Source organism: Echiichthys vipera, assembly GCF_963691815.1.
Source record: "Echiichthys vipera genome assembly, chromosome: 14".
In the NCBI taxonomy this organism is placed as follows: Eukaryota; Metazoa; Chordata; class Actinopteri; order Perciformes; family Trachinidae; genus Echiichthys; species Echiichthys vipera.
In genome coordinates, this window is record NC_139839.1 from 15,679,553 (window position 1) to 15,703,393 (window position 23,841).

At 40.2% G+C, this 23,841-nt stretch overlaps 1 protein-coding gene across 3 annotated transcripts in view; it reads right to left on the reverse strand.

Annotated features, from left to right (window-relative positions):
* The window catches only part of nrg2a (neuregulin 2a), a 54,516-nt gene that overhangs the window by 27,399 nt on the left and 3,276 nt on the right, over positions 1-23,841 (reverse strand). For all 3 annotated transcript variants that reach the window (XM_083927495.1, XM_083927493.1, XM_083927494.1), the window contains exons 2-3: positions 17,182-17,347; positions 15,906-16,024 (exon numbers count right to left, since the gene is read on the reverse strand). In XM_083927495.1, the coding sequence (XP_083783621.1) occupies positions 15,906-16,024; positions 17,182-17,347 (285 nt within the window). The remainder of the gene's footprint in view (positions 1-15,905; positions 16,025-17,181; positions 17,348-23,841) is intronic.

The window sequence follows — 23,841 nt, forward strand, 5'->3', positions numbered from 1 at the left end:
CCAAGCCCTAATGTTGACTGCATGTGATCTGTGCCTTACGTGTTACAATGCTTTTGTCCAACTTGCTGTGTTTCGTCTCATACTTGGTTATTGAAGCTGATTCTGATTTATTTAAGTTATTGTATATGAACAGTGTTGAGTCTAAACGGGCAGATCTGAGGCGGACATATTTGTAATCATACGGTAACGCAGCTGTGAACAGACCACAGCAATTTCTATTGACAGTTGGTATAATAACATGTGTAGTTAATGAATGCTGTGCATGTTCATCATTGCTATGCACAGCAGCTGTTCAGCTGGGTTGTGGTGGCAGTGATTCTGTGTCTAATAAAGAAAGCGCATTGCATTGAACGAATCAAGGCACATATTCTGTCACTTGAGCTCTCCTCTGTTTCACCTGTTCCAGTTAGTCTTGTCAACTGAAGGACTGATACTCTATTTCTGATTTTTTTTTTTTATATAGTGTTTGAAGTGATAATTAAGGAGGACAACAGTGTGCAGCACATTTGACAAAAATAGCTTTGTCTTAGTAGAAATTAACAGTTTTGTGTATTTTATTGGCTGTCATCCTCATTCCAGAGACAGCACTGTCATCTGCATCTATCCCCAAGAGGCAATACGGTAATGGTGAGGCCAAAAATGGTCGAGAGAGACCTTAGCCTGATCATAGCAATCTGGATGTTTCATACTCGTCTTTCATTCCAGTGAGAATGCACTCCAATCACTGCAAATAGATTTTATGTCCAGAATGACATCTAACTCCATTACAATCTTTACATGTAACATAGAATCCATAAATAACATGTAAGTTCCCCCACCTAACAAAGGGGACAAGAGTTCAGGTGTATTCGTCAAGGTTCACTCTGCTTTCCTGGCTGGATGTCGGCAACAATTTCTCTCCTAACCCATGGAGGAGATCATCTGCGCTGCCAAAACAGTTCACTTATCTGCACTTATGTGGCCCGGGTTTAGTTAAGTTTGCTTGGTTTTTTTAACCTCAGGTTTCAACTTTCTTCAGCCCCTGTAGCCCAGGGGCTGAATGTAAGTTAGAGTTGAAGAGGGGTTTCCTCTAGGTTAGTGAGAGCCACAGTGTTTAGCCATCAGCCCTTGCCACTGACTTTGATTAATCCTTCATGGCCCAAGAACTGAAAAGAAAAGCTGGGGGTGCAGGCGGGACCATCTGGAAACCTTCATAAACATGCCTGTCTTTCCACGCTCTCCAAAGGATTCTAGGAAAATCGTAAAAATGAAAAGAGAGGTCCCTATTGCACAGTTTTTTTTCCTCTTGAGGCACCCTGTGCATATGCAGCAAACAGCAAAGCACTCACACTGAATCCTAGCCCTGCACTGCACCTCACAACCCAGCTACCACACGCTGAACTGTGTAATGAAATACATTTTTTGATTGGCCTGTATATGGTGCAGACTTATACACATGTCGTCCTAATTTATGACAAATGTTGATAATTTACCGCAGCTTGGTGTAATCTGTTTCACTTCTGCACTGCAATTGAACAGAAAGCCATCTCAAAAACACAAGACAGAATCTGATTCTGCACAGGAAGCCAAGGCAGTTCTTCCACCAGCAGTGGATCGGTTCCATCTGGACTTTGTTATGGCTTTGTGTTTTCGCTCGTAAAAGCAATGTTATCAGGATAAAAAGTAGAAATAATGTAGCCTACTTGGGAGATTGTCAGTGAGTGAGAACAGTGTGCAGACCAGGTCCGTCTCTGCCAGCACTACATTTCTGCAGTGAAGAGACTAAGAGAAAAAGGACACAAATGTCCAAAACCAAGGCTCATATCGAACATTAGGATCTTGAACTTATGTTAAATGATATTACCAACATAAACTAACTTTTGATGGCCTCAGATACATGCAAAACTAAAAAACAAACAAACAAAAAAAAAATTTTCTAGCTGGGAAGTACTGTCAACAGGTGGCATCATACTGAACTAACACAAAGAGAACCTTTAACTCTTTCTTTTATCGGATAATGTAAATCATCACAATTCAAACGAGGACAAAATGTAAACTTGGGTCATAAAAATCAGTTGGATGGGAGAGTGATAAATGTCTTAAGTACACACCCTTCAGGAGACACATAAAGAGGATGGTATCTGTAATAGCTCTGCCACCCAGACACGCTTTTCCACAAGTCCTTTTTAAGTACCAGAAAAAAGCTCGGAGGTGACCCCCGCCCCCCTTGTCTCCCCACCTCCCAACTCTTGGCAGGGAATGTCTGACATGTCTCCTGTTACACCTGGGACTAAGATCTTTTATCTCTATACTAGAGGCTAATTCCTATTGCATGCATTCTTGTAACTGCATTTTGTTCCTTTCTGCAATCTGAAAAGACGGTTTATCCTAGATGGAATGATAAATAAACTGAGCAGATCACTAAAAAGTACAAAAGAGCACATTGGTGAGTGTGGTTTTGGTTTAATATGAAGCTGTTAACAGCTGGGTCTGATGTGGTGAAAGAAAATGTGCAGTGAGAGTTAAGATGATGCATGCACCACAGAGTCAGGGCCATTTTTGTTGTTTATATTGGTGGTATTGAATAGTGTTATAGTTCTATAGAAAGTGGAGCCAGAGGCAAATTAGATCACTACCAAAGCAAGATAAATGTTTTCAGACATTGTATGTGTTACAAAAGGGATCTGCTGCATGTAAAACGTTTTTATTTATGAAAGATTGATACTTTTTGAATAAAATATACATTACAAACAAAAGTCAACATGTTTTCATTTTCAGATTTTGAACTGCAACATATTCTGACAGGAGCTCAAGTCTAGACAAATGTAGCAGCCATGAAATGAAAAAAGAATAACAGAAAACAATGAGAAGAAAAGGAAAAAAGACATGGATACAGGAGTAATGCAGGGAAGAGGAGGGTTGAGAAAAGAAGTTTTGTTGACAGGATCTTAACCTGGAAAATATTTCAGCTTGCCAGAGCCAACAGAAAACAAGCACACACCAATTTCCACACTTTACACAATAGGCACACCCAATCAATGGCCATATCCAGCATCTATGTCTTCAAGCATTTTGTACAGAGTTCAAAATGAGCAGAGAGATTTCATGTCAAATACCTATAAAGGAATTAAATTACTGTTTACTGTAGGTAGGATGCACGAAAGAACCCTTTATGAACAAGAGTGCACTTAAAGCTTTTTTTCAATAGAAAATTATCCACAATTCAAACACCTTCAATATGAAACAGGAATGTTTAGAAATGAACAAAATGAAGCCTGCCAGGAGCATTAATCTACCACCACCCACTCTTCAGCAAGACTGCCACTGCCACAACCAGTGTGTCTTCTTTTATATTCTTGTCTCCTATTACCATTTTTCAGTCACATAGCTGATATGCCTGGTCTTGCCTGCCACAATCGTCTCAGCACTGAAGTGAAATCAAAGAGCAGCCCAGTGTGTGATTGCACAACAGCTGCTCATGCACTGCAAAGAAGCAAAGTGCACTTAGGAAGGGCAAGGTATGGTGCGGGTGCATAAACGGGTGCTGTTATGGCCACTGGCAGGCACCACAATGTGTGCAGTTGGCAACAAAGTGACACATGGTGTTTTCCGCGGCACAGTTCCAGACAGGGCTGTTCCCTGCTCTGACTGTCCTTTTAGAAGCAGCACACCCTCAGCGTGGTGTTCCCGCTGCTGTTGCTTCCTTGTTTTGAGTGTGAGGATGCCTGCTGCTTTCATTTTCCCACTCTATTGTTTTCTGCATCCTTCCACTTGCATCTTACATCTGTCTCTGGCCACTGCAGTCTCACAAATAAGGACCAAGAGGACACCTCCACAGAAAACTTTCAATGAAATCTTCAATCCAATCCAATCCAAAATGCATCAGGAATAACAACCAGTTGCAACATTTCAAATCACAGAATAACTCTGGTAAAAAGGGAAATCCACCACATGTTTCTGGTACACATGGTCATCCACTACAGAGCCACTAAGCCTGTTGCCATCTTTTGTCTAAACTCATGGGCAGCATCACTCGTGGTAGAGGTCAGAGAAGCACATTCTTAACTTGAAGGTGGGCCATTTTAACCTGGTCCAGCAGGAAGTGTTAAACTTGTCTGCCAGCATATACTGCTGAAGTGGTATTTAGCAAGATGTTGCTAAGCTGAAGCAGCTCAGTGACCAAGAACAGGAGATGTTTCCCACTTCAGGAGAAAATTGAGGCACAAGGATTTATCCTGAGTGATGTACGAACATTATAAAGTGACTAAAGCCAGATTAGATAACAATGTAATGTATTTTCATAAAGCAAGCCTGATTTAACTGTGAACTGGAATACAATTCATATAAATACAATGTTTTATATATATTAACCTTAATCTAGACGGCATTTGATGACTATATTTATACACATAACTGATTCTCTTGGATGGATTTCTTCGAAACAGTGAGACTGAACATGATTGACCGGCATCAGGTGGATTGAAGTACAATTAATTATGAATTAATCACATTTAGAATAAATATTTAGAATAAAACTTACTGTTTGCAAATCACTCTGTCAACCAATGCTACAAAGCAACGGATGGCAGATTCATGCTGCACAGCCAAGCCACAGCCAGCTGGCCAACTTTTAGCTGAGGTTACGGTGAGTGAAAGTTAGGTAGCAAGCATGCTAATGTTAATAGCCAGCTGGCTGTGACACTGCCTGGATATGGCATTAGTTGCTATGTAATGTTAGCTGATAAAGTAATCAGCAAACCGCAAGCCAGCCAGATCAAGACTGGGAGTCTACCTAGCAAGTCATTCGCATTAGCAAGCAAGCTAACATTAGCTTACATTCGCCAGCTAAAACCACAATATTTCATATTTATATCAGTTTCCTCTGCATACATGCTATACCTTCGCTACAAAAAACCCTCAGCCAGCGTAAACCCCAGAACCGGGGATCTAATCCCAGACTGCCCAGAGTCCGACTCCCCGTCGTATCAACAAACTAGTTGCTGATGTTACGCAGAACAGCTGCCAACCTTAGGTCTGTCTGCAGAATGTATAATGAAAATACAGCATATGGGGACTGCCGGTTCGTTTGTTAACGTTGAGCTAGTACTTGCTAATGTTGCTCACTGTTGACTATAGCAGTGCTGAAGAGGGAGGCATGGGGAAACATCACATCCTTTGGATATTTCCGAAAATTCATCCTGAGTCCTTTACATAGAAGTGAGTCCAAAGGCTTAAAAGCAACCATGTAAGTCGAGAAAGGTCTCATTTTTAAAGTCACGTTACAATCCGTTTGACCACTGGCAAACGATTAATAGTAAAAAAAAGTTACACACAGTACCTATAAGATATTGACCAAAATAACCCAGTACTAGTATCACAACTTCTCTAGTAAAAAGCTACCTGCATTTATCCGTTTAGTACCCAGATCTAGAAAGATGACAATTTCTATGGTTTTGGTCACAGCCAAGTGTTCGATTTAATGTGACTGGCTCAGTGTGTCTAGATGCTTCCATTCACATGATTGGTATCAAATGAAGAAAAACAAGGTATCAAATTAAGTATTTTATCAGTATCACTGTAAGGGTACAGATTTCTTTCCTGGTATTGTGAGAGGAATTCTTCTGTAGTTTTAGTGAGCAGGAGTTACCCATAGACTCCCAAACATTATCATCAGGAAGTTAACAAGGACAAAGGCTGCTGCCTAGCAATGGAATTCCATTGAAAAGGTCTATAGCCAAAAAATGTTAACAATATATTAATAACACAAATTTATTTTACATAATTATTACTTTAAAAGGACAAAACCTAAAGCATCCATATCTCTCCATTGCCCTTCATCTTCAACAGCTGGCCCTCTTTTCTGAGTAAAGGCAGACTTTGCAACCTTGTACCAGATGCAGAAGACATATACCACAGCTCCATATTTGGGTCTTGTGCTCACAGCTACAGTAGTGGCCAGCTGCACGGACTAAAGGTTTTGCCTCTGCTATTCCCCGAAAGCCAGTAAGCACACAGTTATCCTGTATGTGTGTGTGCCGCAGGCCTTCTTCGCTCATATACAGACCCTCTACCCACACTCGCTTTACGTCCTTAAAACGGGCAATGGAGCGCCACTGTTTTGTTAAGCTGCCGGCCCTCTGTATACTAAAGGATGAGTTCACTGTGAGTGTATCTGTGATTAAATTAAGGGCCTATTCCATCCATAGTTCGCATCTACCCACTCGAAAGAAAATGGCTTAAACACCGCTGACCTCATACAAAATCCCCGGGAAAGGTCTTACTCATCCCAACAGACGTGATGTGAGGAATACAGTTGCAAAATCACCAACAAAAGGAAGGAGCATGATGGAGTAATGGAAGGTTTAGGATGAGAGACAGCTGTGGCAACCAAACTATAGTACTACACTCCTGAGCTTTAAGCAATGGAATGGTAAGTATATGTTCCCCCTTGTGCTCAAAGAAAACTTTAAAATGTACAAAGACATACAGGATCACTCATGTCTATTTCTGACAAATGCAAAATAATAGGAGGAGCAGTGATTTTGTTTGATGTGGGTGAACAATAGTGTGCTCACAGACCTGTTCTCAGTATATTGACTTCACTGGACATCTAAGACACCGCTAATTATTACCTACAGTACAAGCAAGCCTTTATGACGCAATAACTAATTTTTAGGTAATAATTTTTCCCTTTTCGAAGTATTAACAAACAGTGCAGTGTTTGTTAGTTACAATAGAATCCTGCACAGTCACCCACACTTGGGGTCACCATAGTGGAAAGACCACCAGGACAGCTGAAAGGGGGGGGTTAGGGAATCTTTTATAATGCTATTAAATGAAGTCTCATATAAGTTTGGTCTTGGACCTTGGAAGAGTTAACAAAGCCCTGCACACTGCAAAAACCTCATGTCACCTCCTGCTCACATCACTCAGCTTTTCAAGTGTAACAGCTGCTTCCTTCCACACACATAGCAATATCCTCACTCATTCACACTGAGGGCTTAACTGTCCCACATAACACAGTGAGATTACTGGATATCCTACCAAGTGAGATGTGTTTTGATTTCCAATAACTTAGTTGTCTTTGCAAAGATTTGATGGAGGGGCGCTCACTTATCGCGTTGGATCGACAGGATTAAAGTGAATTAAGAGAGCAAGCAAAATGTAATGATGTTTTGAGAGACTTTTGCAGAGTCATTTTATTTAATATCTTTTACCCATTTTCGAGTGATTTTGATCTGATAATGATAGGATTCAGCAGCTGCGTCTTCTCAACGCATTAGCACTTATACGAACAAAGCCAATAACTCATACCATGCATAGCACTTGTCAAAAAGTGATGAATTACTGACATATTAGGGAGCTGATTTATGTTTTAAGTGTCAGCCACCTAACATTACAAATCTTCTACCACATTAAGTTGAGCTTGTTAAAGGGCTCAGTATACTATACTCCTGTTTCTATGTCAGAAAACACCGAAATACATTTGAAAAGTGAGATAAGATTTGAAAAAGGGTTTACGAAATATGGCATACATATAAAGCGCTACCAAATCTGATTTTTACATGTGAAATTAAAATGCACATGCCCCAGGCTTAAATGGTTATGAAAATACCTAGATGCCTAAAGAGCATGGAGGTTTATTTCCATACATGTATTAGAAGCAACCTAGTGGCCTATCAAGTTGACTGATATTCATCAGAAATTAGTATTTCCCCTTAAAGGTCCCATATTATAAACGGTGGGATTTGCATTTCTTTTTTGAAATACAAAGCAGGTGGAGGTGCTACAGTATATAAATACTGTGAAACTGTGTTTTTAAACGAAACATCAGGACTTCTGTACGGTTGTGATGTCACAACTACACTATATTGGTAGAAAGTGCAGCTACATTACAGTCTTTCCCCAGCTGCAATGACGTTGCTGAGACGCAGAGAGTGCAGATGCAGAAAACCATTATCAATCAGAGCAGACTGGGCTTTTTCAGGAGGGGGGCGCCAAAACGGAGCATGCCAGACAAAGGGTGAATATAAGTACGAATGGGCGATTATTCAATATGATAATTCATCATTTATGGAGATATTGTGATGTACAGTTAGATTGCCTATATTGGTATAAACAAGCACAGTTTTTACATCACACGATTTGTGTGCGTGCATGTAAAAAACAGTTGATGTATAGCTGGACATTTTTAGGTCGGTGAGAACCGTGAGTCGGGAAGGAGCCGGCAAGAGCGCATTGGTATTATGCACTTTATAAACTGTAAACTGTGTTGATCTCCATTAAATGGGCTGAAATTGACTCCATTATAATGGTTGAATATTCAGGTCTCATCCTATTTCATATAGATTATTTATTTATTAAATTACCGGAAAACATTCTTTATCTTGATATACTGTATATTGTTATCAAGATATGAAATTACCTATATTGGGATGAATTCTTCAGTACATTCAGACAGATAATATTAGAAAATGTATGCAAACGTGTTCTAGTAGAAACCCCCAAAAGAAAATATGGACCTGAAAATTGGAATACATTTTCCCCTTTAATTGATGATTTCTTTTGATGATATTCAAAGCGTAAGCTACAAGTCCACCTCCCCTGTTCTGCGCTCTATGTATACACTGAAACCATTCGTAAAATTCCCAATGCCGATGTGTGCTCACGATGCTGTGGGCGTTCATCCGCTCATGACATAAACTCTTCCATCTACTCTGGATCTTCCCACTGTACAGGATGCTGCCCACTAATACAGAAAGGCCCTAACAGTAAACAAAAACAAAACACAGGGTGGGCGAAGTGACGATTTTGTGACTGCTTCAAGAACTAAACATCACCGTGGGTGAATATCAAAACAAGGTCTGAACTCTGACAAGCTCCAGCTGTCATGAGGTAAGAGGTGACACCGGACAGGATAACAAACATTTCAGTCGATGACATTTTTACTTGGACTGTGAAAAAAATAATGAATTACAAAGTGTTGGTTTTGTGTGGTCACTGTTTTACACTTAGATATTATTAAATTTTGACCTTTAAATCAAGGCTGTTTTGAACTCATTTTCTTGTTTGTGCTGTGGGAAGCTGGTGTAAACATAAACCATTTTTTTTAAACACTTGTAAACTAGAGCAACATGAATCTCTTGGATAAAATTTGCCTGCAGGTTGTTATGAATACTATGCAGAACTTGGCAATGAAGGTCACAGCAACTTGTTCAGATACTTTGTTGTTATGCTTCCAAATGGCAAGATCAGGATCAATTCCTTAAATGACACACATATACAGCAGCATCTCAAAACCACAGTGTCCATGCTAAGAACATTTTTTTTTTCGTGCTGTGTGCGTCTTTTATATTACAACATCCTATTTGCTCCACAGAGCATAAACTGGATCAAGAGCTGAGATCCTGGTGCAATCAGACCGCCACCTCGGAGGAATGCCTGTCCAGACCCCAGGACTGAGGATAATTTTGAAAAAGTAGGCATGACTAATTGCACAGCCGCTTGATCCACAGAACCTGACAAGCTGTTCTCCAGTGGCCTGTAAATACAGAACGCTTGGCAGATGTGAAAGCCTGTTCCTCTCAGACATGGCTGCTGCTGCTGCTTACCCACTAATCAATACAATTGACTGGTGTACAGATACTCTGCATTCATCCGCAACCACAACTAACATCCTTTAGCGTCATTTGATGAGTTTATGTTGTCGCTTGCGTAGTAAGAGTGAGTAAGTTTTGTTTTTACTATGCTGGCTAAATAGAGACATAGAAGGAATGAAGGAAGTTTTTGTTTATCCAGTTCAAAGTAGTGCTTACTGTAATGCCTCACTTCACTTACGTAGGACTGATATGATAAATTACTGGGAGAAAACATAAAAAGGCTCTGGGAGTTTTTTTGTCTGGTGTTTATTTGTGTTAGATCATGTTCTCTGTAACGTTAAATATTCATTGTTAAAAAACGAGGCTACAGTGTTAGTGAATCACACAAGATGAGTCAAAGTCAAAGTGTATCACAACATCAATTGATGCTTTTTCTCTTGTGTGCCCCTGAGTACCTTCAGCAAGTATGAGGAAAAAAACGACTACAGGACATGACTTCATCTGTCTAGGCGTCTAAAAGCTCTGCGTTTCACTAAAACTATACTAAAAAATAATTAGAGTAGGTTTAAATCATTGACAAGAAAATCCATATTTTACTCAGGATCATCTGGAGTCTTACACATCTGCTTTGAAAACTGAGCTTAATTTGAAATATATGACTTTTATAGCTGCAAATGCAGTATGTGAAGCACGCTTCTATGACGTTTTGGTGAGTTTACTGCTTACCAAAAGTGTGACATGTTCTGATGCTTTATCACTTCCTGCTGTTGGTCTGATTTTCCGGCATACTTTAGGTCCATCCAGAGCACAGCACTGTAGTGCCAAATCACTACCAATCAGAACCATTCTTTTATTCTTTAAAGGTATGCATCGATAAAATAACTTTAAATTGAGATATCACATCAGATTCTTTCTGTAGCTGGATGATATGCTAAAGGTGTGTGTACATATGTGCGTGTGCACATATGTGCGTGTGTGTGTGGGCCTGCGTGCATGCATGCGCGAAATTGTTGCTGGTGGGCCCCAGCATGACTGCTGAGGTTGGAGCAATCATATGTTCAGCTGTGATTTCCATCAACACATTCCTGGACGCTCACACACTCTCTCAGTGGAGCTGCGCACAGCACCCCCCAAGGATGTGACCTGCAGCCTGCAGACACATGGCTGCCTCACAAGCGCTTATCACAACACAGCAGCCTGTAGGATAATGGGAGGCCTTAATCTGAAGCCACGTGGAGCCAAGCAAACTTTGACTAGTGCTCCTTCACACTGGCCTTATAGAAAACAGTCGATGATATACTACACCGTTCTGCAGAAGGCCAGCAGGTCTTACCATGCCAGACTGATTACAGGGTAGAGGTCAGACCAAGTGGACAACAAATGGTCCCTGGTCCTCTACACTGGGGGTTGGGTATAAGGCTGGAAACACCACTCTTGAAAAGGCAGCAATTGTTACAGAAACTGCTAAAAGGGACATTTGATATTCCAGACCACCAGGAGACACACACAACCTCACAGACATGCTGTGCACTCTTATGCATTCTGTCACGTAGTTGGCAAAATACAAACAATAAAACAGGGAGGGAAATCTTGTGGATTCAGAAAAGAATGTAAAAGTTGCTCCACTGATTGATGTCATGTTTCCAAAGCAGCTAAAACGCAGCCACAGAGAAAGAGAGAGTATTAAAATGAGCCTTAAGCCTGAAACATTGATAACAAGCAACTTAAATGTTCAACTCAGCAGAACATCCAACCATCTGTGCTGAATAAATTGCACAGTAACTGGCACTCATTCGGCTGACAGCGTGTGTTTCTCTTCTACCGGTCAAACAAAAAGACATGAGTGAAATCCCCACGTAGGTCCAATCATTCAACGTTATTGGCGCGCTGCATGGCTGGCATGAAGCCAAAATGTACTGCATGCTTTAAAATGCATAAGGGGTTTACTTTGAATTTAGGTCCAGCCTTCAAGACACCGGGTATTTTTTTTCCACCCAAGGGCAATTTGCACATCATGTTCCATGTCTCGGCTCAAACGTACAAGGGCGTCCCATTTGTCTTGCTACACAAATACTGATATGGGTTGGCTGGCCTGAGTAATGACCAGCTGTTATGTCTCGTATCAATAATCACGGCTGATATGTTTTTGCTTTTTATGGCAAGCGGCAGTGATTCTACCCCTCCACATAGCACATTATATGATGCATTTTATACTACTGTAAGTGGAGCTATCGCTTTTTATGGAATGTTTTGTTGAATTTCATCACACCTCAGGGCTACGTGTCAGGTTTGTGTGGCACTCCTTGTGTAATTGATGCTATGCATATCCTCAGCTCAAAGTATGTTCAAACTTGTTGATAAACTGTTTTGCTGTGTTTGGTACAGCTGAAATTGTATAAGTGAACTACTAATGACTGACAAAAATTAAAATGTAAAAAGATCCCCTGCCGCTTAAATAATGGAAAAAAATAAACTGATACATAATAATTTAAAAAAACCCAATCTCACACAAACACAACAACGAATCAGATCTGTGCAGGGGTTTGTGAGAGCTGCTGAGCTTGTGGTGGCCTATATTCACCATGTGGTGGAGCTGAGTGATGGTTTCCCAAAGTCTGCCTTCACCAGAACAGGCAGCAGGCAGGCACAGCCATGTGCTCTCTCTCTCTCTCTCTCTCTCTCTCTCTCTCTCTCTCTCTCTCTCTCTCTCTCGCTCTCTCTCTCTCTCTATCTCTCTTCTCTCTCTTCTCTCTCTCTCTCTGTCTCTCTGTCTCTCTGGGTTACAATGACGCTGTTGTTTGACATTATTGTATATGGTCGTTATTGCTCACTTTTCTGTCCGTGCAAGCCAGTACAAAAGCCTGTATATCTGATTATTCATAATTTTCCTCACATACTACTGCACTGGTGAAGTAGGGTTCTCGCAGTGTTAGCCTGCTTGGCATAGCACAGGCAGAAAAAGCCTGTGCTCTGGCACCTGACTGTAGACATCAAATACAGTAGGTGCCTTGGACAAAGCTAGCAAGAGCTAACTGCATTCTAAAATGGGTGTGAATGTCTCCTCTGTCTTCCTCCTCTTCATACTTCTCTCTCTCTCTCCCTCACTGTCTGCCTCTCTTTCCTCTGGCTGTATCCCCCCTCTCGTTCTCTTCCCTAATGTCTTTGTCTGCTTCCTGTCATGCATTCCCTCATTTTGTACCCCCCTACCCCCATCCTCCTCCTTTATTCACGCTCTCTTCTTCTTTTTTCTCTCTCTGTCCATCTACATCTGCACCCCTCCCCTTGCTCTCCCTCCCTGGAAGGCACATATACACAGATAATACTGCGGCTACACGCTGTTTCGGCAACATACTGCAGCAGGCAAGCATACTCCACTGCAGCCCTTTAACACAATAGCCATTTCTTTTATGACCTTAGGATGAAAAGCAGTTTTTGGTCTAAATGTGCCCTCAAAATCAAGCAAATAGCACATTTGGCTCAAACTGATGTTTTTAAATCCAACCTGTTTCAAAAGGCAGAGAGAAGCCATTATTGTCTGCAAACGCAAATGTGTCTTCCCCTCCTTCACCTCAGCCTATCGTCAGCATGTGACAATCACAGCAACATGCTCAGTTTGCTGCCATTTCCTTTTATTGACACACGTAGTTCCAGTGAAGCCCTCCCCCTGCCCATGGACATACCACCCCTGATTCGCCCTGTCTTGCCTTCTCCCCTGAAGCATGACGGAACTAGGCGTGCTGCTCTAACACAATGGGACTTTTTTTATTGAACAGTGAACAGGCAAATTCGCACATACACAAATAAAAACACACAGAGACAGACATCTGATGATCACAGCACATGATAGGACATACAGTGATGCCATTGTTTGAATATCCAGGTGTAATTTAAGGTAGTTCTAACAGACAGCCGCGCAAAGAACACACAAAAATGTGCAAAAATGTTTGCCAATGGGTACAAATATACACTGTTTTAAAGGTATTTTATAAAGGTAATAAAGTGCAACTGATGCAGTGTATGTAGGACTTCTAGTTATAGCTAATTTGCAGTCCTTGTCCCTGGTTAGGCTGTTCGAGTGAATATATAAATACTGATAGATTCAAAATGCTCAATCCACACTATACTTTATATAGGTAGATAGTATTGCTACAGTGTCATTACAGCTATTCCCTGTGGAATGACGGTACAAAAACACTGAAATGCAGAAATGCTGACCAATCGGAGCAGACCTCAGGCTTTTTGGGGGAGGGGGTCTTAGAGAGACTGGCGCTAAAACGGAGCCTTTCATTACAGAGGGTGATCACATGTATATTCAAACAGACAGCATGAGAAAAATAATGGGTTTTTTTTGTACATTAAAGCATGTTTCATGTTCTAGTAGAAACCCAAATTACAGGTATGAACCTGAAAATGAGCACGTCCCCTTCCCTTTAACATCAGCTTTAACTATTTGTCCCTATTCATTGCTCAGTCATGTCTTATCTACTGTAGCTACTATAAGTCTCAGCCCACTTGTTCACTGCTTTCCATTATTATATTTTCTCTGATATTGTTAAATTACAAGCATTTTTGCCTGCTAGGATCATATAGAGTTTCATGGGCCACCAGTCACATGTTCATAAGCTTTCATTAAACACTCAGGCAAACAGGTGCTACCCCCAGGGATTCCCCTGACCTCTGCAGGATGTACAGCACGACTTAACCTATTTTATTTAATTGCAATTAAATATGACTCAGTGATTACTGTTTAATTTTTCATAAATGTCAGCGCAGTATGTCTGGGGCCTTGAATGCTGCATCAGTGACCCCTTTAAAAATGACACGCTCATGAGTGAAAATAACTGTATCATCGCTCTGGAATCAAGCCAAGTGTCATACCAAGCGTACAGTAAGCTGTAAGTCACATGATCCGGCTATAAAACTCAACCAAAGCTTTTTAGATGTCAGGAAAAATAAAAAAAGAGGCCACGTGCAGCCCCATTTAAATATAAGATGGATGACTTCTTTTCTGAACAATGGTTTGCTGGAGATCAAACTTGCATGTTGAAACCACTGAGAATCTTTGTGTTTTCAAACACAATGGGCCCTTTCTTTGTCTGAAAAGAGCTGCTACTCTAATAACGCAGCTCAGCTTAAGTCTGCTAACCATAAACAATAGCGCTAAAAGGTGGCCTTGACAAATATAAAGACAGAAGGGGGAGTGATCGCTGTGCCTGAATGTGAATACAAGGACATTGAGTGATGGCTAAACTCCAGTCCCTCCCCTATCCCTACCAGCTATACCTCTCATGCCAGTGTGTGGGATGTCTACAGAAATCATCCCGCTGTCAAGGTCAGCAATGTAAATGAGAGTATCTCCTCTCTGGTGCGGTGCAAGGAGTCTCCCATGGCACCACTTTATCTTCCGAATATCCAAAAGCAGTGAAAGCACAGTGAATATATGAGTCTCAGACATGGTTCACCTGCTACAGCATGACTACAGCGTGATGTCACGTGTGTTAGGTTTTGATAAAAATCTGCACTGACTCTGCTCAATGTCACAGCCTGTTGTCTGCACCTCCTCAAAGTCTTGAGATATAACTTAGTGTTTTTCAGATAGCGCATCCAGGTGAACATCCAGTTTCTGACTCATATGTGTCCAGAACCAGATAACGACAAGCCTTTCCTTGATGGAGGCCGAAGCAAAACTACATTAATTATATCTGCTCTGTAAGGTCTTGGCTCTATCCACTCTGACAACAAGCTACCCACAGCAGCCACACACTCACTACCCGCACTGCTTGGCACAAACACAAACTCACCACCCCACCAAATGGAAGCAGCTGTTATCAAAACTCTTTCATCTGCTACAGTACTTTGCAAAACCCAGCAATGCACATACACACACCACTACTGATCGTGCCTGTTAGATTCTATCATATAATCAGAACTCTTTTTTTTTTTTACAACTTTCATATTTCATATCAAGCTATGTTTTACATTTTATAGTCTCCTGCTTTTGCTGATGGTTGAAGGCGCTGTGTAGCGTAGTTTTGTGGGACATTCACATCCCATTCACATTGACTGCAGTGAATGAAAAAAAAACAGAGATCAACACCATACATTTCATTTAAATTCCATTCATCTGCGAGTACAATTTACTGCTCCGCTGATTAATGGGGCCGCAGCCACATGTGTGGACAGTTGCTCTTCATGCGTGTTACCGTTGTTACATGCCTGTTTGCGACGGCTCCTTTTCATCTCTCGTTTTGGCGAGAGAGCAGCCATAACAACATCGACAACGTGCATCTGTGCCACTTCACTTGTTGCTTAGGAGTCAATACTTACTGCTTTGGACATTAACAGTGCCAGTGGAGTTGTCCTTTCCCAGCGGGTTCTCCACCACACATGTGTAATTCCCAGAATCCTCCAGTTTCGCTCTGCTGATCTGGACTCTGGAGTTTTTCCTGTGGGAGACAACGAGTGCACAGCTGAGTCAGGGGAATCAGGGCATAGAGGAAATAGCATGGAAACGCAACAAGTGGAAACATGGGGGACAGAGAGGCAGACAACAGGGCAAGCGGCAGCATGGCAACAACTCTTTGCTTTGGTAGGGATATGCTTACAATAATAAAGCACAGGACCAAGTGTTACTTAGGGTTCTGTATCATAAAAGGGGTGGTTGGTTTTAGAGCCCATGTCAATATCTTTACATCAGAAGGAGGCTTTACTACAATATTATCTACAGTACATAGGCCATTGGGTATTTTCTCCTAAAAATGCCAAACAACCAAAACGTTTTAGATATTATCTTGAGTCAGTTTCTTTAATTAGATCTATATCATCAGCCGACCTGACTGTTAGAGAGTGTTACAGGACCATGGATGTATTAAGAGACCTAAATATGGTGGCGCCTCAGAACCCTGCTAATTTGCCCCACTGGCCACTTGTGGAACTGCAACATTTAAAAAAAAATCTACTGTTGCCCCCCCAGAAATAGTACTAAAGGTAACTTAGCAGCAAACCAGGAATAGAGAAAACTAGTTTCGCTGAGTACATTTTATTCCCTTGAATGGGCACCAACTTATCTTATGTCTTATATCCAGTTCTTATATATAAAAAAAACATCCATGGAACAGGACCATAACAGGAAAAAACAACTGTGCAAAGATACTGTGGGACATAGGCAGTTTTACTCTAGTGATTAAATCACTCAGATGTTTAACAATGACCCTTTAAGATCAGTTATACACAGGGTAATTGTCTAGGCTAAAGTTAGCAAATATTAGCCAGTGGTTGCACTCTACAAGGCAAATGTAAATGTGGTAACTTGCCTCTCACTTTTTATTTGTATGAGAAAGATACATAGGCATAAGGGGGATGGTAAATTGGCTTAATTTTGAATAAATCATTACATTACATTTCAATAAACAGTAGGTCTTGGTAAACCCAAACATTAAATCAATGTTTTCATTCAATTTCTGTATTTATATTGATTTTGAAATTAGTTTCAAACTGCAGTTTTCTGAAAAACTGATGCTGATAATAGCACTGTTGAAGTACCTCTGTCTCATTTCATCTTACACTGTTTGTGTTTTAGGTTTACAGGACATGGGTGACTCACTGGCTGTTCCGTATCCTGACTTTTTTGCTTTTCTTCAGCTCGTTGCCATCTTTGAACCATCTGTAGGTGGGGAGAGGGTTCCCTGTGGCCTCACACTTTACTATGAGCTTTCTTCCCTCGTCCACTATTATTGGAATCTTCATCGGTTTTAACTTTGGAGCAGCAGCTAGAAGGAGACAAAGAGAAAAAGTCAACGTTAGTGACAGCTATATATAGACACAAACTTGCTTATAGTTTGGTTTGCACAATTGGTTTATGTTTGTGTGTGTCCATGTTTTAGGCGAAACACCGAGACAAAGAAGAATAGTAGAGCCAATCAACATCTCTATGGACCGAGCCAACAACTCTCTCATGTGACCACCAGATGTTGTCACTAGAGACATTATCAACTTGCCTCAGACTAATAAACATGCTGAATTTCACTTTGGCTTTGCTGATAGAGAAACACCTGAAGCAATATTTTGCAAACATCCACAAGCTGATGAAGAACATTCACAACCACAAACGTATGTGCAATTAAAGGCAACTGGTAAATAAGAAGATAAAAGGTTGACACTATAATAACTAGTTTGCTGTGATGGCAACATCAACAGAAAAATCTTTTTATCATAAATCTTTCATCTGCTACAGTACTATGCTGCTAAGCTATGTTCGTATGTTATACAGCAGCGTTTATTATGTGACACACACACACACACACACACACACACACACACACACACACACACACACACACACACACACACACACACACACACGTTATATATTAATCTGTTTTCCTTAATTATTTGATGTGAAAAAAAATGAAACGCACACAAAGATGCACACAAGACACACACTCACACAAACACTTGCCAGCTGACAGCTGCACACATGTTTAGGAGAAAACTCATCCAGGGCGGAGCAAGAGAGAAGGGGTGAACAAGGGTCAACCAGGGGCTGGCCAAGATGCCCCCCCCCCTCTCTCTCTATCGCTCTCTCTCTCTCTCTCTCTCTCTCTCTCTCTCTCTCTCTCTCTCTCTCTCTCTCTCTCTCTCTCTCTCTCCTTCTCACTCTTTCTCTATCTTACACACAAACACACTCTCTCAGCATGTGTAACGTTCACAATTTCATGCATATGCTTAACTGAGTAGTCCTGAGCAGTTTGCGCTGCATCACCTCAGGCAAACAAAGCATGACAAGCAAAGTAAAGTATACTTAGGTAATTATTTCATTTAAACATTGAGGTGCACCAAAATTATCCCGTCGTCCCCTTTTTTGAGAGACTGTCCCACTTCACTGACCTCAAAAAGGTGACACGTCTGCACGGAAAGAAAAACCTTAATATTGCTGCATTGTTCATCTCTTTGTGGACGTAAGTGGCCAGCAGTGATTGATTTTGGGCTACGTTGGGTCTAAAATGGTATTTTCTCACTACAATTTCAACGTTGCCACTGTCACTACCTGCATTTGATTCTTTTTGGACCCAAATCTAGAAAAAAAAAAAGGACTATTTGTATTATTTTTCTCACAATCAATCATCATAAGCGGTCTTTGATTTAATGTGACGTGTGACTGGCACACTACTGTAGCAGCTACAACCCACACAGTCTATGGCGTGGTAAAGTCATGCCCACATAATACTTCATTGTACAGTTTTGTACACATTTTTAATAAGTATTTTAACAATTTTCAACACTTTCAAAATGTATTCATGCAAAAATCATTCTGATGTGGAGTGATGGTTGCATTCACGTGATGGGCATCGAATAATAAAGTTGGAAAAAAATGATGTCTATATTGTTTTAGAAATGTATAGTCTTAAGAATCTTAGAGGGATCACTGACAGCGCTGAAGACCTTTGATGTTTACTGCTTTTTTAATAATATTGATTTCTTAAATATTATTCAAGCAGCATTGGCATGTCCAATTTAAGGGGCACCAATTTATCAGAATACAAAAAGTAACTCTCATTATAAGCAGGCTTGATATCCCACAATATTGACTACCACATACAATACTGAATGTCCCATAGGGCTCTAGTACTTTAGTCTGGACTGGGCTATTGAGAACTACTGAAGTTGTTCTTGGCTGCTGATTCCGGATCAGCTGTACAGAACGTTGCCTAAACTTTATACATTGGTTAGTTTGATGTTAGCAGATAGATCAATCTTGTTCATACATCCATCTTAACTCTTTAGTCTCAATGCTGTATATGCATACGAGACACTACTGCCTATTATGGTGTTGAACAGGACTCGACTTGCTCAGGACTCAGTCTCGACTTGGTCTCAACTGCCTTTTGACTAGGTCTTGACTTGGACTCGACTGGACCTGGTCTTGGACTTAGCTTGGACTGGATTAAGTTGGTCTACACAACAGTCCTGATACCACATACTAATAGAGCTGTCTTTGTGCTGAATTCCACTGGAATCACAGATAGTGAAATGTCAAATTTTAAATAGCTCACAAACAGCTCAGATCAATGGAAACATAACTATTCTTAGTTCAATAGCAGCTATTTGTTACTAAAATTATTCTGTAGCTGGTAAGATAGTGGACTTTTATCTGTGAACAGCTTCCTGTTGGAAAATGTGAGTGTTGATATTTATGACATTTGGAAAATAAAGACAAAGATCTAACATGAGGCGGATGTGCCTTTGTGCCTTAATGAGCTTATTTTAAGAATGGATCTGTGTGCTGCCAATGCCCCAGCATTTAGTCATTTTTTCGCTGTCCCAAAAGGGTTTAGGACAGAAAAAAAAAGAAAAAAGTAAAGAAATTGCTGAAAGTCATAACATTATATAGGCTACACATTTACTGTGCATCACCATTTCAAATCAACTGCAAGTAATGTCTGTTTAGCCCCCAGCAGGACCATACGAACATGAGACCCCTGATGCTCCAGATGTTCTTCATTAAACATTTTCTGTTATTTAACAAATGTAATGTGCTATATGGGACTTGATGTTAAATAAAGATCAGACTGCAAAATGCTCTATGGTCTACTGATCCCCCTATTTTTCACATTATGCTGGCTGAACACTGAATCATTTGTACTGTACTTAATGACAGCGTTTTGTAACTGCATGGTATTAATATACTGTATGTGCAGTGTTTGATAAGCAGCTTCATCACACATTTCCATGAGCTGCATTTAAGTTAAAAAATTTACTTTGACAAGAAAAAAATATACATTTGAATCTAATGAAAATATGATCTAATGACTTGTAAGAGTCTACGCTCTCAAATCTGCATATGTACTCTACAGGATTTCCATACACACTCAACTCTGCCAGAATAAACCCAGCGTACTGCCCGAGGAAAGCCTCGTCACTCATAGTCAGAGACTAGCAAGAATGAGGTTGCACCATATAGAAAGAATATTTTGTACTTCGCCTGGACAAAATTTGGTCCTTGCCAAGCAAATTAAACAAGCTTTGTCCTTGCCTGGAAAAGTTACAGATATACAGGACTGCACTTCTCATCAAGCCAGTGAGCCAGATGTGTAAGAGAGTCTGCTCCATCTACAGAATACAGTTCTAATGAAGACACAGGAGTCCATCAGACACACTAGCTTTGAGATACAGATGTTTTATACAGCATAGAGATTAGTCTTCTCGTTCATGTTAAATAATGTCTTTACAGCTCTTTCATCTGTGTAATACAACATAAATGAACAAAACAAATGCCTCTTAAAATCCATAAACTGCTAAAAAATCGTAAAAAAGTAAACTGTGACAGCTTGGTCAGTGATATACAGTAGTTGCTCATGTTTGGAATGGCATATGTGAAAAACAGAGTATCATAGAGTAGATATTTGATGACAGTCAAGTCAACTGTATTTGACATAAAGCACGTTCTTTTTAAAATGGGTGTTTTCCAACAGGAAAACCAAGTGATTATCATTAGAAATAGAATAATTTCTTGGAGACAAATGGTTATCTCATTTTCAATTACACCAGTGGAAAAAGTATCAGGCAGCAACAACAGCCTGATTCTCTCTTTTTGAAGCAGAGGGGCAGCTGCAGACATGGACTATAAAAACCAAATTTGAGAATAGAAGCCTAACCGGCGTGTCAACAGCTCAAGCCTTGGGTAACAGTTGGAAACCTCAGCCCGGAAAGGGGTTCAAAAACAAAGTCACTTGATGAATTAACAATGCCTTGCTCGTATTATTGAGTTAACATTTCAGTTTTACTTCCAGGAGCTTACAAAAGGAATCTGAGGCATGCCTTTGTGTTTCCGCTTCTAGACAAAGTATCCCTGATTACTCTGGTGTTATGTCACTTCACTGCACGTTGTCAAAAGACAAATTACATGGTGAGACCGCTCGAGAAATGGGTTCTGCATGTGGGAATGGTCTTCAGACGCAGCACACTAGTCACTGTAACCCAACATCTGTTCAAAGAGATCATTTCAACAGCCTCCCACCACAACGAAACTTTCCCCAAATAATTATCTGCGACATTGTTTATATGTGACTCAAAACACTCTACTTCTGCCTCTACGAAACTCTACAGACATCGGACTAATAGTGTTTCTTTTACTCTAATTATTAACATATGTTATGTGTTTGCCTGCGACAGTAAAACATGAAGAAGTCCAAGACTGCATGTCAGACTTTAATCAGTTCTGCTATTCTAATTTGGTCACTGCTGAACTTGCTGAACCAAAATATTACCCATCGGCCACAATCCGAGCATTTCTGCCTGCCCCTGCCAGAGAATAGGTTAAAAACTGTGCCTTTTTTTCATTGGTTAACAAACTCAATATTGCAGTTTTTTACTATAAACTTGTTTTCCAATGATTTGGGAATATTCAGGATAATGTAGGGCTAGAATATTCAGAATCAAGTACTTTTAATACTTTTAAGTAAACATCTATGTTCATGCATATACAGTTATCTGGACTATGTGTTCTAAAATAGGACATCTAACTATAAAGCAAAGAATCTCTGTCTTTATGCGTGTCCTTCGCACTTTTCATGAGCCATTCATCCAATCTACTTCACATTTGGCAGGTGTATTGCCGGGAACCCAATGACATGCTTTGTGTCACATTTGGTGCAATTTGGCCAGATGGTGGCACTATAACAAAGAACTTTACATTTTGGCCTTTAACTTTTGAATGATAAGTCTCAGAAACAAAATTCATACGCCCATTTTTTTAATTGTGTCTAAATAATTTTTTCTCACTAGTCCTTTGACCAATCATCATCAAATTTGGTAGAGAACATCTCTGGACCAATAAGCCGGAAAAAAGTTACTTTTTCGTATTTCTGCTTTCCCATACAACTTTGGTAAAGCTGGTCCTTAAAGTGTACTTAAATGCTGTAGGGCAGGGCTAATGTTACAAAAAAGGCCATATCTCCTGAATGCTTTGTGTTATTGCAAACACATTTGGTGGACATGTATGTCATATGTAGATATGATGTCGCAGTGGCCATGGCAAACTATGTATGCATGAATTACCTTTGCGTTTCATATCAACTTATCTGTGGTTTGTGGTTTTAATTAAATAATGTTACTCAAGATATATGGACAATTTAAATAAAACATTATCAACTCGAAGTTTGTTTGTTTTGTTTCATGTGAAAAGGTTGTTAATAGTCCTTATTTCATTAGCAGTTACTGGCCCCAGTATAGCCTTTCAAGCCTTCAGCCACTCCCGGCTCTTCTGTTTTGGTACCCATTTTCCCATTTCTTGGGTCCTTCTGGGTCTCACTGACTTCCCCGTATAACACTGTAGCCAGATGTTTCCAAAACATAAGCTCACACACACTAGAGAGGATGTTAAATACAGGTTTGGGAAAGAAAACCAAAGACATATGTTTCTCATGAGTTGGTAGATCAAACCAGATTGAATACTGTATTACACTTTAACATTATATATAGTGAGGACTCCAATAGGATGCACATGTTACGCAGTTTCTGCTAGATATGTAATACCCTTTCAGATGGAGTGATTTTTGGATTGGTTAAAACTATATTTGCCCTCTTCCTAACCTGGGCTACTGACATTGGTCGACGGGCATTTGTTGTCAAAGTAATTGCAGAAATGGATAACATTGTAACAGCACAGAAAACTAAAGCGCATACAGTAACATGTACTCACTACATCATATGGAGGCTAGTTGGTAAACCAGCAATTTCAAAAGTTTCATCTGCAGATTACTTTCAGATTAAAAGCTTGTTATACTTTGTTTCAACATTTTCTTTGAGAACCACCCTTCAAGTCACTTCTGTTTGCTTACTAATTTGTGGTTTTGATTAACCGTGTTGAGACTATTACTGAACTGCAAAACAAATTTGCATTGATTTCAAGGTATTTTAAAGGAACTATAACGCTTTAAGAATAGGTCAGTTGAAGCTGACTTCTGATTAGTTTTCCTGTTTCCAGTTGTTGTTTGAACCAGCACGCTAAAAAGTAGTTTTGTAAGAGTCATTATATGAAGCAAGATCATACCTGAATTGGAAGCTGAGGTTTGTTTGAAATTTCATCACCCCCTCCTCTGACTACTGGCCTCTATAAAACAGTTTGTTCTTGAATAATTTAAGTAGCTCTATTTCAATTAGAAAGGCGTGGTAGGTGTTAAAGCATAAAAAGCATCTGGCAAAAAACGAAGGAGCCAACTCTTCACTTCCGTAAATAATTATTACCAGCATTACAATGCACGCA